This window comes from Gekko japonicus, unplaced genomic scaffold, assembly GCF_001447785.1.
Source record: "Gekko japonicus isolate JY-2015 unplaced genomic scaffold, Gekko_japonicus_V1.1 scaffold952, whole genome shotgun sequence".
NCBI classification, from domain to species: Eukaryota; Metazoa; Chordata; class Lepidosauria; order Squamata; family Gekkonidae; genus Gekko; species Gekko japonicus.
In genome coordinates this window covers 334,542-350,997 of record NW_015173703.1, presented here as the reverse complement: position 1 = coordinate 350,997, position 16,456 = coordinate 334,542, and the positions used below count along the sequence as shown (strand labels likewise).

Below are 16,456 nucleotides of genomic sequence, written 5' to 3'. Positions count from 1 at the left end.
TGTTTGGTTTCTATACATGATGTTGCCTCTGAACACTGCCATATGATTGAACATTCCATTATGTGGAATTAGCTTCAAACAGCAAAGTGCTACTTAGCATGCCTTGATCTTGGTGGAGGGTAAATGCCCGCGGTTTAGACAGTGCAATGGAAGTCATGGTATACAGTTTTTCATGTCGCAATGCCCTGAGCTAACAATTAGTGGAATGCCAACATGTGACCCATATTCCTTGACCACACAATGCCACATCTTGGAAATAAAGATCTTTTCTCTTTTTTCAGTTGATGGGAATTGCTATAATGAGGACCTCTCTGGACAGACAAATCAGATCACTCTGCTACTGGAATAGTAGGTGGGAACGCAGATGATGATGAATAGGAATTAACTTAATTTTTTAAATTTTAAAACCGGAGTGATATTAATTCCTACCTCCCAATGCAGACTTTAAACAGGTCTTACAATAGCTCAGGATTTCGCAAATTTAGGAGGACAAAAGGTCCACCGATGTTGACAACCACCTAAATCTGGCACAGGTGTACATATTCTCATAGTACGCACGGCTGTGTGAGTGCTGTGTGTGAGTGCTGGATTAAGAGATCAGTCTAAAGATGGTAACAGGATGACAGTGCAATCCTAACCAGAGCGAAACCCTTCTACACCCATTTACTTTAATGGACTTAGAAATGTGTAACTCTGTCTAGGACTGCACTGATAGACACAGGGCAATTCTAAAGGACACTTTCCTGAGAATAAGAGCCCCAAGAAGTAGACTTGAGAACCATGGCCAAGGCATTTAATTCCCCATGAAAAAAGCAGATCCACCATGTCCTGAGGCCATCCTTCACAGTGCTCACTACACTTGCCAAGCTTTGAAACTACAGCGTATATAATGCTAGGAAAAGTTGAAGGCTGTAGGAAAAGAGGAAGGCCCAACATGAGATGGATTGACTCAATAAAGGAAGCCATGACCTTCAGTCTGCAAGACCTAAGCAAGGCTGTTAACTAGGCCTGTAGCCATGGTGGGACATTTGGGGGCGGAGCCCCACTCCCGGGGGGTGCAAGGACCCCCCCCCCCATGCACCTTGCCCCTGCTGCGGTGGGGAGGCTGGGGAAGGAAAGGGAAGCCACCCTGCTGCTTTTTGGTCAGTTTCACTCCCTGCATATCAGCTGTTAGCTGATCCCAGGGGAGTGAAACTGACCAGAAGCAGCAGGGCAGCTTCCCTTCCCTTGCCCCCCCCCCAGGGGGCTGGGGAAGGAGGAGGGGAGAGAGAGAGACCCCACATGCTGACAGGTAATCTAATTAAGTTCCTTGCTCCCCACTCCCCTGCCCCAGTGCTCGGCCTCACCAGCCAGAAATTTCTGGCTGCAGAGCTGCTGTTAACGATAGAAGGTTATGGAGGTTGTTAATTCAAAGGGCTGCCATAAGTCAGAAGAGAACTGATGGCACTTAACACACACACACAATCACTCAGAACACTTGTGCTGCATTGCCCTTTGCAGAGGCCATGGCGAACACCAAGTCAGTTTTCTATTAGGAGCAGCTGCTATCGGATCAACATCAGCCTCTGATCTCAGAAATATATAGAGAAGTGCACATTAGTCTTCTCCTGTGCACAGGGAGACTGACATCTCAAAATAGGACAGGATCACAACCCTGGCAGATCTAGGGAAATCATTTGAGAAATAGTTGAGGCATGCAAAGAAACTGGCATAACATACATTACTTTAAATGGATTTGCCGATTGCACCTCTCAAACTTTCCTCCAAGAAGTGTCCATGTTAAATATACATTAAGTGCAAGTACTATTGGCTACCTCCAAATCCAGTTCTACTCCAACTGAGGAAGTCAGCCAGGGACTGCAACGGAAGCTTTTGAAGCTGTAAAGTAGAGGAAAGATGGGATGTAAGGAAAGGGCTTTCTTCTCTTTGAACTTCTACAGACACTTTACTTGGTTGATAAAGCATCAAAATCAGTATTTGCAAACTCAAATTATCTTTTTCGTGAGTTCTGGTCAATTTTTTTTTAAAAAAATACATCTATTTTTAAATGTCTGGAAGTTCACAAAAGGTAGAGGGGAGAAAAATCAGAACAGATGTTTTTTAAAAAAGAAACTGGTTATATGATCATCTTTTATATTTGACAATCTTGCCCAAGTCTTTGCCCAGAAACAACCTAACTATCAAAAGCATGGGGTGGCAGGAGACCATAGTTAATGCAGTGGTGAGGGAAAGATGTGCTGTGCATACTCAGAGGTGCCTGTTCTTCCTGCAGTGTCAATATCAGCTTCTTGTTCTTAATTGCTGAATATATATGTATAGAAATATTGCTTTCTAAATTCTCATGCCTTCTTCTGTGATGATATTCTGTATGACATGCTGTGTCTTTATCTCCTGTTGCAGGCCCAAATGGTCTAAGGGAGACCAAATGGCCTGAACAACTTAATAGCCATGCCATATACCCACATTCCTTAACACCTATCTGCTAAGAGCCAGACTTGAAGGCTCCTGGCCAACATGGGCCAGGTCACGTACACAATGAAGAAAGCTGGAGGTTGGGTCACCTGACTGCAGGCGGGGCCCCAAACTTCTAGCCAATCTTCACACACACCTGACTTGCAGCTATGGCAACTAACCACTGGGCACACCCCTGTCCGCTCGTGATTGGCTCATGGCCACAGCTAATTATGACTGGGAAGTGGGGTATAATTCTGTTGGTCTCTATGGGAGTGAGCTCTCTTCTCTCCTCCTGTTTTGCTTGCTTTAATCCTGACTTTAGAAACAAAGAGCAACTTTTGTTACTGTGGATCTGTATCTCTGAACAGACTGAGACTACATATCTGTGCAAGATGGGATTTCTCTTCAAAATCCCTTGGTACCTACCTGTGCTGTTATTCCATGGACTAGTTTGGACTATTGAAACAATTGGGTAACTATGATTATACTTTAATTTGGTTAGTAAGGGCAAATAGCCATAGGCTTTGTTATTTTTAATATCCTCTAGTAATCTTTTGCTATGCTGTGCACTGAATAAAGATCATTCTCATTTGTAATTGTGTCTGATGCTGTAACTGAACTCTAAGGCTAAATCTTGTGTCTAACACTGACCACACAGAGCTACCACTGTGACTGTAATGTGTTAAGTCCCAGATGCCAACTGAGAGTTTGAATCTCTGCTCTTAAGTTGGGTGGGGATCACAGAGAAAAGAGATTCTGGTGGAAAATTGTTGTGAAGACCAGAGATAGTGCAGACTGTCTCGTGGATTGTTGTTTAATGTGCTGAAATACTGGATTCCCTCGCATCCCTGGATTGGGCTGAGTGGGTTAATCCTGTACAATATGACATGACAGGACAACATCACCAGTTCTTTCTAAAGGTTCAGAAGATTAGGTCAAGCACAGTTTTTGAACAGTCCTCATTTCTTTGCCAAGCACCGTTGCTGTATCTTTTGAGTGTACTTCCTGGCAACATGATGAGGGCTCATAATTGGGATGAATTTTAGTTAATGAATCTCAACAGCAAAACGAGGTGCGTCTTTGGGAATTCATTATTAAGGCTATGTGTTTCGAGTCTCTTGAAGAGGCCGCTAGAGTATAATTTGGATGCCACTTCTGCCTGCATCTGTACTGTTGCCTTGCCTCTTAGCAATGTTCCCCCACAGGTTGACATTCCAGCAAACTGGCACACCTTGGCTACCTCACTTGAGAAACCATCGAGGCCACCTAGGTCAAGATGACCTGTAAAAGACGATGCCTTAAAGGTATAATGGTACGCACTCCAGAGCCGGCTCGGACGCTGCTATGCTGCACCTTCACCTCTTTGTAAAGCATAAAATGAAAATCCCAAGTCTGATGAGAAGCCAGGCAGCACCTGCGACTGCAGTCGATCTCAACAGTATTACTCAGAATGCCTGACCGCCACTGGCTTGTTGATCAGCACACTTACTTAGAAATGGAAGTGCCTTCCCCCCCCAAAAAAAAGAAACATGACAAGTTCAGTTTGGCACATATTTTGGCTCAGACCAAGTCATAAGTTCCTGTAACAGGGCTGGCAGGGCTGGCATCAGCAGACCCGTGGGTGGGGCAGCTGCCAGGGCCCAGGCCTTTTGGTATGGCCCACTTCAAGGCAGGAGACGTGCAGAGGTGGTTTGCCACTGCCTTCCTCTGCATCACAACCCTGGTCTTCCTCATGCAAAGGCTCCTTAAAAAATACTGATCTTGTGAATGTGGAAGGGCAGCAGAGGAAGCAAAGTGCAGCAGCCAAAGAAAAGTGCAAGGAAAATAAGTGCGAAACCATAATACCAACATTTAGCCACAGGTCAACACTATCATGTATATACGCATATCCTAGGACAGAGTTAAGGTGAATTTAGGTTATGGCCTAGAAAAACCAAACGAGCATGCTGCCAAACTGGGTTCTATGCGCCTCCTCTCCACCGCCCCAGTGCACAGCCACACACGAAATCTCCACAACTCTGCAAGATTAATTACTAAACCATGGAAAACGGATTATGTTGTATTATCAACAGGCGAGCAGTGACTGCACGTTGCAGATTTGACAGTGGAATGTTAGAATTAGTTCCACTTTCTCTGTTTTCCTTTCTCTGAGTTGCATGGCTGAGTGCTTTTTTTTGTCATCACAAACTAACACTTTTGCTCCCTGAAATCCAGCCCAGCTTCCTGCAGTTTGGTGTTATTCTATGCTCAGTTCTAGGAGTTCTGCAATGAGAAATTGTACAGAGAAGATGGTTAACAAGACCTCAGAAAACAGCTGGTTCTCCCATATCCCCATCTGACACCTTAACCAAAGCATCACACTGGCTTTTGCAGTTATGACACAATCTCTCTCTTTTTGTCCTCTCCTCCATTTCGCTTTCACAGTCACCTAAAAGAGAAACGTAATGGCAGGGGTGTGGGTTTACTGGAGAAATCGGAGTCAGAAAATTTTCCTATCCAAATTTAAATAACGTAAGCAAAATGTAAATAAAGTTAGCGAAAAAAGGCAGATACACCATGTAAAAGCCTGGACCATGTACAATCACTGGGATTCGTCCATGCTTCGTACCCCACATTTAGCCCATTGAACGTGACTGATATGCAGCACAACAGCCATGACAACTGTCGATAGACTACATATGTGTGGGGTGGAAAATTTACACGGCAAAATATAGCACTGGAAAATTTCCTGCTCCACACCACCTGATGCCAGGCACCTGCACTTCTCCTGTCCTGGATGGTCCTGGCCTGCTGCTGGTAGCACCATCCCATCTCTTGGCCGCGGGACAGTGGGGGTACAGGGCCAGGAGGCTTCCTTGCGATCCATGCCAGCCCTTTAAAAGAGGATGGGCAGAGGAGGCATGGCCTCTTTGCTGCCACCAATCCCACCCGCCCTTGGATTCCATCTGTTTTTGCTGGTATTTCTAATGGCCCTTGCCGTGGGGCACTGCCAGTTGACAAAGTCAGGAAGGAATTTTACCCAGGGATGCCATTGGCCAAAGACGCAGGGGTTTTTGCCTTCATCACAGCAAAGGAAACCTGACCTATGTTTATCCTCACAACTGGCTGGATGGCGTTTAGGTCTCGGGCAGGGTTAGGGGTATGCAGGATCCAAAAAGAGAGTGTGTGTGTGTGTGTGGGGGGTCTTCTTCAGGGACTCAGGAGCTAAGAACATAGTGGTCCCAACCAGGGCCAGCACGCTGGCTGTGCTTCCAAGAAGCCAAGGACAGGCATGAACAGCAGAGTCCACTGCTTTTCACCTTATAAAAGGTAAAAGTTCCCTTGCTCGAAAGCCAGTCGAATCCGACTCTACGGTTGCGGTGCTCATCTCCGTTTCAAAGCCGAAGAGCCAGCGCTGTCTGAAGACGTTTCCGTGGTCATGTGGCCGGCATGGCATGACTAAACACCAAGGTGCACGGAACGATGTTACCTTCCCACTGAAGTGGTACCTATTTATCTACTTGCAATTTCTTGCTTTCGAACTGCTAGGTTGGCAGGAGCTGGAACTAGAGACGGGAGCTCACTCCGTCATGCGGCACACTCGGGTCTCGAACTGCTAAACTACCGACCTTCCACAGCCTGCAGTTCAGCGTCTTAACCACCTGAGCCACCGCAGCTCCTTCTCCTTATAACTGGTTCCCTTTTCCTGGTTACTCCAAACAGGTGGGCTGGGGGGGTTCACTGCCAGCAGTCGGGCTGGAGAGCTTCCTGTTGCTCCCCACCCATGCTGCATCAAGACCTGAGGAATCTGTAATCAATAAAGCTGCTGCCCAATTTCCTGACTCGGGTGTTTCTGTGTTGTCCTTCTCTCCTGGCTGGTCTCTACTCCAGGCACAAGGAAAAAGGATGGTATGCCCTTCCGATTTGTTTAATATCCCCCCCCCTATCATTTTCAGCAAGGTGGGTGCCCTTTCGCTTCCCACTGAAATACAGACTGACAGGGAGACAAAAGAATGACATTACCTTTAGCATCTTATTAACTTGGAACAACGGAAGGCCCAGGGGATATTAGCATAAGCTGACACAAATTCCCACCACCATTTATTATCCTTCCAAGTAGTACAAACAGAATGAGGAAGTGGCCCCATGTGCGCCTTATGCCAGTGAGATAAGCCATTTCCTCGTGCCATGGAAACCCAGTCTGATGTCAAAAACAAAATCTCCTAGCCTTGAAATATTCAAGTACAACGGGGTCTCTCATATTTTTTTTTGGTGAAAACTTGGAATGGATACCAGATTAAAAGTTTGGACAAGCATAATCTCCCCTACAACCAGCTCTCTATGTTAGCGGCTTAAGAGAGGTCTGTGAAATACGTCAAACACTGTGGCTCCCTGTCAAAATCCACAAAGGACATTTATGGACAACTAAGAAAACAAAAGGAAGAGGCATTTGGCAAATTAACAGAACAATCTTAAGCAAAATTCCACCCTTCTAAGTCTTTTGCAGTCTGTGTAAATACTGCAACATTAACTAGAGCATGACCCTATCAAAGTGAAGCACTGGCAACTCCCCTGGGTTCTAATGGCGAGCTAGGGCCAGTCTAATAGCCCACCCTAGCCTGACCTCTTCAGAGCTTGGAAGCTAAGCAAGGTCAGCCATGGTTAGCACTTGGATGGGAGACCATGAAGGAGGACCAGGGTTGCAAGGCAGAGGAAGGCAATAGCAAACCATCTCTGTTCGCCTCTTGCCTTGAAAACTCCATGGTCCTGGGGTCCCCATGAGTTGGTTGAGACTCAACGGCACACTATACTTACTTTAAAGCCAATTTACATCTAACGCTGGATTTCCACGCTTAATAGTCCAGATTGGGGGGAGAGGGGGCTTGGTAAATACCGACCCGAATAAATACCCCAAAAATACCTTATTGGTATTTATTTGGGCACAGCTAGAAGGCATTTAACGAGACTGATCTCCTTAAATGCCTTCTGGTCTCCTTAAGTGCCTTCTGAGTTCACTTGCCAAGTTGCGCCACCAACACCGCGGAGACTCAGTGAGTGAACTCAGCAAGCATTTAAAGAAACCACGGTTTATTTAAATGCCTTTCCCCCCCATTGTGCTGGGGAAGAGGGTGGGTTGGATCCAACCAGTTTTTTCCACTGGTGCAAATGAGATTGCCAAAACCACTTACCTTTGGGATAATAGGACCTGCATGGACAAAAGCCATATGGAACAAGGGGCTGTAATAAAAAGGTGAATTGGCTGAGATGGAGCCAAACAGCTGATTAGATCCAACCCTGTGCTTAATTCTCCCTCTTCCCCTTTTCTCATTTAAAAATTGGCTGCTTTAAAGGTATTATACAGGTACGTGCCTTTTTCTTCTCCTAACAAAAGTCAGAGCAGCTTCTGGAGGCCCTGACCCATATTTGTTCCCCCACCCCACACAATGGCCTTTTAAATTACATATCAGGCGTTTCAGACATGGAATTCCAGTACTACGTGTCACTGGGGCCCTCATGCTTAACTCTCCGATTAAAATCAAAAGCACTAGAGGGCTTGGTGTTAGATAACTACACTCTTATTTGCTACATTCTGGAAAGGGGAAAGATGTACCATCTATGAGCTTCTGTTTAGTAAGAATATAGGATATTCTGGGTTGGATCCCATGATTCTCTTCCTTGAAGTTTTCCTCTAACAAAGTCATCCTCCACTGGAGGAGGTCTCTCTGCTGAAGGAAGACTCTGTGGACAAGATTAGTAGAATCCAACTTGTAGGAGAGTCACAAGAGCCAGCTTTCACACATGCAATTTTATGCATATATGCAGTTTTCTTTAACACACAATATACTTGAGAACACGCTAACTTTGAACCAGTGTTCCCTCTAAGATGAGTTAGTGTGCGCTAGCTCAGTTTTTTAGCCTCCAGCTCGCACATTTTTGCCTTAGCTCAGGAAAGATGGCTCCAGAGCAAACTAATTTATGCAGTAGCCAAATCACTCACTCACCACTTTAACGCCAGTAGCTCACAAAGTACAATTTTTGCATACAGGACTCCACACCTTAGAGGAAGCATTGCTTTGAACCCTTTCTTAAATTAAATAAAATTCAGCATCATTACTGTTTTACAGATGCCTGGGGTCATTTATGATTCTGCCATCTTTCCTGTACATCTTGCACATACATCAGTATAATGTACACCACACGCATACATTCTCCAACAGCATACGATATTTCACCTAGTTTCTCTCACCCTTGGGTCATACCTCACAGGTTGGGTGTGACAGTTTGCATAAGACAGATCTGAAAGCACTCTAAAATTAAAAGCCCGGTGAAAGCAAGAGGAGAAATGCAAGTAGGCATCACCCAATGATCTACATTTTTTAACACTGAGCTTTCACTTCCTGCCGTTCTTTCTTGACAGAAAACAGCAGTTTTCTGCAGAACTGCTTGGGGTGTTCCAGCAAAGGGGTAAGAAAGGAAACGTGTATTCCCCTGATGCAAGAACAGAATGGAACCTCGGTGGGGGTGGTGTATGTACATTTCCTCCCTTCAGAGGAGACATCGAAGAATGCAGGGAGTGCAGCCGACATCGGTAAACCATAAGGAAATATGCCAGTTTTCATGCCGATCCGGCTACTCCAAACTCTACAGCAGGGACTGGCAAGACCAGCATGACTCCAGCATGCCCACACACCAGCTGTGCACTACCCTTGCTGTTGATTGCCATTCCTTCCTCACATTTCCAGTCAACCTTTACAGTGGAAAGCCACCAACGGGGCCAGCTTTACTCACCAATGTTTTACTTGTACATTGGTAAATCCAAATCAGAGCTCCGTGGCATATTAAAGAGCCGAAGCACAAGCTTTTCACAGACCAGAACTCAAGTTCATCAGGGTATGTTTGCACAGAGAACTCACATATACTGAAGCTGGCTGATCCGTCTTCCTAGCTTGAATACTCTAGTTTGGGTATTCGTCAATATATTGGCTTGGGTCCTAGGACGCTGCTCCCCTTGCACTTCTCTCCAGCTGCTGGTGCTCGCTCGATCTCCTCCTAGCACTATTCTATGTGCAAGACCAATGTTTTCCCAGCAGCCCCTGCACACGCAGAGGTGCTCATGGAAGAGGAAGTGAGCACTGCAGTGGACGAAAGCCTCCACGGTGGCCACAGACATGAGGGGAACAGTGCCCCAAGACTCAAGACAATATCATTAACACGCCAACATTGCATCATCCCATTTTCTTCTCCCTCAAAGTTACTGACCGTGTTTAGATATCCCAACAAATCTCTGGACCAGTGTTCCCTCTAAGCTGAGTTAGAGTGAGCTAGCTCACCGTTTTTTAGCCTCCGGCTCACACATTCTTGTCTTCGCTCAGGAAGGAGGGCTCCAGAGCAAACTGATTTATGCAGTAGCCAAATCGCTCACTCACAACTTTAATGCCAGTAGATCACCAAGTAGAATTTTTGCTCACAGGACTCCACAGCTTAGAGGGAACATTGCTCTGGACACAAATGCTCCTTCCCAATGTGCTCATGTGGCTTCCCTGCGATCCTTTCCTTTGTGCACAGAGTGTAACCAGAAGCTTCCCTGAAGGGGAGGAGGCAAAATGGAGTGTTCAAGCAAGTATGATAGCCAGCTGTGCCTGTGCCCCCGCCCCCACGAGAGAGGTTTGTTACAATAGATGAATGCAGCCACTGGCTCTCTTTAGACATCACAAACAAATCCAAGTTACTTTATGATGAGCACAGTCTGCTTTGATTCTCAGACTGCCGCTATCCCTCCCTCTAAGCCTTACAAACCATGTCAATCATTTGACTTTGATTTGTAGCAAAAGGTAGGTGCCTTAACGAACTGGCGTTGGGTCCCCTGCCAGTAACAAGGGTCTTAAATCATTACAGTTTAGAAACTGGAAGTATGGTGTGGGGAAGAAATCCACACCAACTGGCTGAGAAGGTTGCATTTAGACAGTACAGCCGATTGCGTCTTTGATCTTGACCCAGCATATGCAGGGAAGAACAAGGTGGAGGAGTAAGGGAGTGCACAGACGTCAAAATGAACCCACACCACGTCCAATATGGACAAATTCTAGTTCATTCAAGACATAAGAATGCAGTTGTCAGCTCTAAACATTTGTTTTGAGAGTGTGCCCCATCATGCAATGAAGAATTTATTTTTTGCTTCGCATTGACAGGACACGACTATTTGTCTTGTTTCCAAGACAAATATATACAACTCATAATTAGGGGCCTTAATAATCAACTCTAGCAGCAGCTAAGTGGTTTATGGTCAGATACTCTGTCAAATATTTGGCTTTGTCTGTTCCCATTATCAACCAAGCAGAAGCATACAGCAGCTTGAGTTAATGGCCATCTCCTCTACCAAGACATCTTTGGGATTCAGAAGAGTTTGCTATTCACAGAAAAAATGTCTCAAGGAACCCTATTCTTAGAAAACCTCTTCTGAGCAGGAACATCTGGTCCATGTCTCTCAAGACAAACTCCACACACCTGTGTGGCTGTGAGTGTTGGAAATCAATTGAATGACTCAGGAAAGGGGGCTGTAGAAGGCAGCCACTGGAGGGAAAGAAGTGAGAAAGGTCTGTTGAGAACAAAAACTAATCACGAGCTTTCCAGTCTAAAAGAAAAGAGCTCTAAGGAAAACAGAGGACAAGTGCACGAAACCAGGACAGGCATGATTAGGATCTTCTACACCTGCAGTGGCTCAAGTGGTTAAGACACTAAACTGCAGGCTGTGGAAGGTTGGTAGTTCAGCAGTTCGAGACCCGAGTGTGCCGCATGACGGAGTGAGCTCCCGTCTCTAGTTCCAGCTCCCGCCAACCTAGCAGTTCGAAAGCAAGAAATTGCAAGTAGATAAATAGGTACCACTTTGGTGGAAAGGTAACAGCGTTCTGTGCACCTTGGTGTTTAGTCATGCCGGCCACATGACCACTGAAATGTCTTCGGACAGCGCTGGCTCTTCGGCTTCGAAACGGAGATGAGCCCCGCAACCCTAGAGTCAGATTCGACAGGCTTTCGAGCAAGGGAGCCTTTACCTTTACCTTACACTTTTGAAACATTTAATTAACAGCTCTGAGTGGCTGTTTGGAGAACTGGGGAAGGACTGGTAGCAGTTGGTGGAAAATGCCTCAAGTCGCAGCCGACATACAGCGACCCCATAGGATTTTCAAGGTAAGAGATGTTCAGAGATGGCTTGCCATTGCCTGCCTCTGCATACTGACCCTGGACTTTTTTTGGGTCTCCCACCCAAATAATAAAGCTGACCCTGCTTAGCTTCTGAGATCAGACTAGCCTGGGCTATCCCAAGTCAGGGCAGGGGAAAGACTAGGATTCTTCTAAAATCAGCAAGTTAAATTCAGGAATTTAACTACTGAAGTGTGTTTCTATAATCACTTAAAATGCAGGAGTCACATCCAATGGGAGCTGAACTATAACAGCCCTCCAAATGTGGCAACACCAGAAACCTCTGCAAGGGCACTATGATCTTAGTAATTTTGTTTCCAGTCTCTTTCCTAACACTCAGTCCCTACACAAAATTTGCCTCTTCCGCCACTTCCGTAACGTGAGCTGACATCTTCATCGAGCTGTCTTCCACAACCTCAAGATCTCTTTCCTCGTCAGTCAACCAGGATTCAAATGCCCACTCCCTGAGAAGTATGTAAAGTTAGGATTTTTGGCACCAATATGCATCATGTTACACTTACTCCCATCAAACCTCCCTTGCCATGTTGTTGCTCACTCACCTGGCTCCTTTGGAGTGCGTCATGATTCGCTCTGGTCACTACCATCCTGAACAATTTGGTGTCATCCCCTAACTCGGCCACCTCACTGCTTGCCTCCTCAATTCCAGATCAATTACGAGCCAATTAAACAGCACCTGCCCCAATACAAATCCCTGTGGCACCCCCACTGCTGACTCCCTTCCATTGAAAGAACTGTCCATTTACTCCTTTTCTCTGCTTCCTGCCCTTTATCCAGTTGCCAGTAAACAAGAGGGCCCCTCTCTGTTATCTCAGGAGCCTGACAGGAACCCTGTTTTGCTCTTGCAAAGGCATCGTTGGAAACCATTGGCATGAATGGAAGGCTTGTGTTTGCCTCTCATTTACCTTTCCAGCTCTCACTGTAGGGGAGGTCTCTATAGAGATATGGAGGCAAAAGAGAGGGGGAGGGAGTTTTTGCAGAGAGAAACAGCCTGTGGGTTGTTTTTAAGGGAACACACACACACACCTTGTTGAGCTCTGATCAAACATGCAGCTGTCCAGCAGAGCTGGGCTGTAGTTCAGATGTGGATAACGTCTATTGCATGCTGCAGGTCCCAAGTTCAGTCCCACAGATCTCCCCGTAACATGGGTGGGAAAAGACCTTTCTCTGCCTGAGACTTCGGAGAACTGCCGTGGAGAGTGGACAATACTAGGCTAGCCAGACCAAAGGCCTTCCTCAGTGAATGCCTCTTTCTCTGCACTTTGTTAGAACAAAGAAGTCGGGAGAAAGTCTAAGCCTCAGAAAATAAGGCACCTGCAGATTTATTCCAGTGCGCTCGCTAATCTTCCCATCTATCATTCGAAGCCAATTCTAACATTTTCTGCAGGCACTGCATTAGACAATTTAATTGTAGGGTTAGTCACCTCATTGCTTTGGCAGGTACCCTGGGGGCCAACACCTGACAGCACGTGCTACTGGGAGGGGGAAGTGGCTGGCAGCCCTATCTGTATATCTGTGCTGTAGGACAAGGAATCACAGCAGCCCTATTTGTATATTTCAAAATAAAAGAACTCGTGGGCACTCAATGAAATTGCTGAGCAGTCGGGTTACAACTGAAACTGAAGCTCAAATACTTTGGCCACCAAATGAGAAGGGAGCACTCACTGGAGAAGACCCTGATGCTGGGAAAGACTGAAGGTCAAAGAAGACGGGGACGGCAAAGGATGAGATGGTTAGACAGTGTCATAGATGCAACGAACACGAAATTGAGCAAACTTCAGAGGACGGTGGAAGACCGGAAGGCCTGGCGGGATCTGGTCCATGGGGTCGCGGAGAGTCGGACTTGACTGTGCGACTGAACAACAACAACAGGTTACAACAGACAAAAGGAAGTACTTCTTCACCCAAAGAGTGATTAACACATGGAATTCACTGCCACAAGCTACAAGCATGGACGACTTCAAGAGGGAACTGGATAAACTTATGGAGCAGAGGTCCACCAGTGGCTATTAGCCACAAGATATAGATAGGAGCAAGTGGTGCCCTGTGTTCTTGGTGCTTGGGAGGGCAACAGTGGGAGGGCTTCTAGTTTCCTAGCCCCACTGCTGGACCTCCTCATGGCACCTGGTATTTTTGGCCACTGTGTGACAGGGTGTTGGACTGGATGGGCCACTGGCCTGGTCCAACACTGGCTTCTCTTATGTTCTTATGTATGCCTGTGCTGTATGACCGGGTGTGCAGCAGCCCCAGGACGTAGCACAGAAGGGCGCTGGGGAATGCTGATGGGGAAAGAGAGCTGACAGGGCCATTACAGAGGTTCAGAGTGACTGGGACAGGACCTCTGTTGGGTGCCCTTTGCACAATGGGACCCTACAGCTTTGGGCTGTCTATTTCATTCTTCATCGAATTAATCCCTCTGGAAGGGCCCCCTCACTTTCGATCTTTAGTAGGTAGTCAAAGACAGTTTTATTCAGGAGGACTGCATTTGATTATGTTTACTTGCTGTTGTTGTTGTTCAGTTGCACAGTCGAGTCTGACTCTTTGCGACCCCATGGACCAGCTCCCGCCAGGCCTTCCGGTCTTCCGCCGTCCTCTGAAGTTTGCTCAATTTCATGTTCATTGCATCTATGACACTGTCTAACCATCTCATCCTTTGCCGTCCCCGTCTTCTTTGACCTTTATGTTTACTAGCAGTTCTGAATTGTGATTTTAAATTTTGGGTTTTATGAGTTTTATGTATGCTGAAAGCCCCCTTGAGCTCCTTAAGAAAGGCAGCTAATAGGTGTTTTAAATCATTAAATAAGACAAAAAGCTACACAGCATAATTTCCAAACAGAATCTACACTCTGGTCAACAGAAAGGTTTTTATGTCGCTATTTTTAAAAAATGCAAGAAGCGCGTGTGTGAAAACAACCCCCGACACTTAAGCACCCGATGTGGGATTTCTCTTAGGCACACCCAATCCCAAAGAATCTAGGCTACAAAACAAAATGTGTAATACACACTCTTTAGCTCAATGACAAAAGCAGAGTGCTATGCAACCTCTTGTCAATTTCATAGTCATCTGGATCTACTAAAAGGCTGTTATTACAAAGATCCATCAGATCAGCATAAAAACCTTGATATATTGTGACATGTTTTCTTCAGCCTTGGGAAAAATTCAAAGGAAGGGGTTTTTTTGGTTTTTTAAAGAGTGTTGGAGCTTGTTCTTTCACAGTCTTGACACCTCTGGGAAACAGAACTGCTGTCAATGCAAGGAGGTGAAACCAACTAGGAAGACACATGTAATACAATGTGCTTGAAAAGGTGCTTCAAAGTTTTCAACAACTACTACTATGGATGAGTGTTAACACAAGTAGGAGAAAGAACATGATGTGCCAGAAGGTACTTCAGGAAATATATTAAAGAAAGCCAATCGATAAGGAGGTGGAGAGAAAGAGGGAAGGGTTCATAACATGGTCTTCTCTTGCATCTCTATTACTCTGAAATCCTACAAGGATGAACATAACAAGGGCCCTGCTGGGTTAGACCAGGTGTCTATTTAGTTCTCCATCCCGTTTCACAGAGTGGCCAACCAGATGAGAAAGATCCAACGGGGATACCTGGCAATGAAAGACGTTGCTCTCCTTACAGAGGAAATGCTTTTCCAAGCAGGAAACCTCACAGGGGCATTGCCACAAATGGACATGTGTGCATTACAGAAGCACGTGAAATGTGCAAGCAGGCACACAGAGAGGACCCACCATCACTCACATCATTTCAGTGTACCAGAACCCTGGTGAGACAGCTGACCGTACATGCCTCTTACCCCCACCACCCCAACACACCTCAGCCGTTTCAAGGCAGAATTGGTGCAAACCAGTGACAATACAATCCTGCGCAGAGTCACTCCAACTGATCCCAAAGGGCTTAGACGGGAGCAGCTCTGTCGAGGCCCGCGCCAGGCAGAGCTTCTCGGCCCGCCGCTCCTGCAGCCCCCTGGACTCACTCACCTATGGTGGAGACGACGGTGCCGACGAAGTAGAAGGCGCCGGGGAAGTCCCAGCGGGGGCGCACGTCCTGCACCCGGACGCCGGCCACGTAGGCCACCTCGTACTCCCAGAGGAACTCGCGCAGGTCGGCCAGGCTGAGGTTGTGCCGCTGCGAGAAGTTCTCCAGGCGGGCCTGCCACCTCTGCTGGGTCTCCCGCTCGCGGGGCAGCTCGATGGCCGAGAAGACGGCGGCCCCGCACAGCATGTAGAGGACGATGAGCACGGCCAGCAGCAGGAAGCGCGCGTTGTCCTCGTTCAGGGCGCCCGGGCCGGGCGGGGAGCAGCAGCACAGGCCGCGGCACGCCATGCCTACCGCCCCCGCCCTACCCCCGCCTGCTCATCTCGCGCCCGCGCCCGCTCAGGAGGCCTCCCGAAGCCGGGCGGGGGCGGGGGGGCATGGCCGCGCCCGCCAGCCGAAAGGGGCTTCCTCGCGAGGAAGTCCCATCGAGGAGTCGCCGGCGACGGAGGCCGCCCCGCTTCACAGGCGCGCCGTAGACACGGAGCCGTCGTCCCTCCCCGGCCACGTGGCGGAGCCTTCCCGGGCTTTCTTCGAAGCGGGACTCAGGCGGCAGAGCTCAGCGGCGGGACGAGCGGGGTCTCCGCGGCCCACGGCGAAGTCGGCCAGGGAGAGAGGGCGGGCCCAAGCCGGCCATGTGCCCAACGTGCCTTTCCCGCGCCCGGGAGCCCAGCCCCCTCCGGAAAGGGAGCGCGCCCTGCCCAGGCTAACTTCCAGCCGGCCGCCTCTCCCCAGAGAGAGAGAGAGAGAGAGAGAGAGA

The 16,456-nt window shown here is 47.4% G+C and overlaps 1 protein-coding gene across 1 annotated transcript in view; it reads right to left on the bottom strand.

The window, feature by feature from the left end:
- Nucleotides 1–15,987, bottom strand: part of KCNK13 (potassium channel, two pore domain subfamily K, member 13) — a 77,859-nt gene extending 61,872 nt beyond the window's left edge. Inside the window, exon 1 of the mRNA XM_015423261.1 lies at nucleotides 15,642–15,987. Coding sequence (XP_015278747.1) covers nucleotides 15,642–15,987 — 346 coding nt within the window. The remainder of the gene's footprint in view (nucleotides 1–15,641) is intronic.
- Between the last annotated feature and the right edge of the window lie 469 nt (nucleotides 15,988–16,456).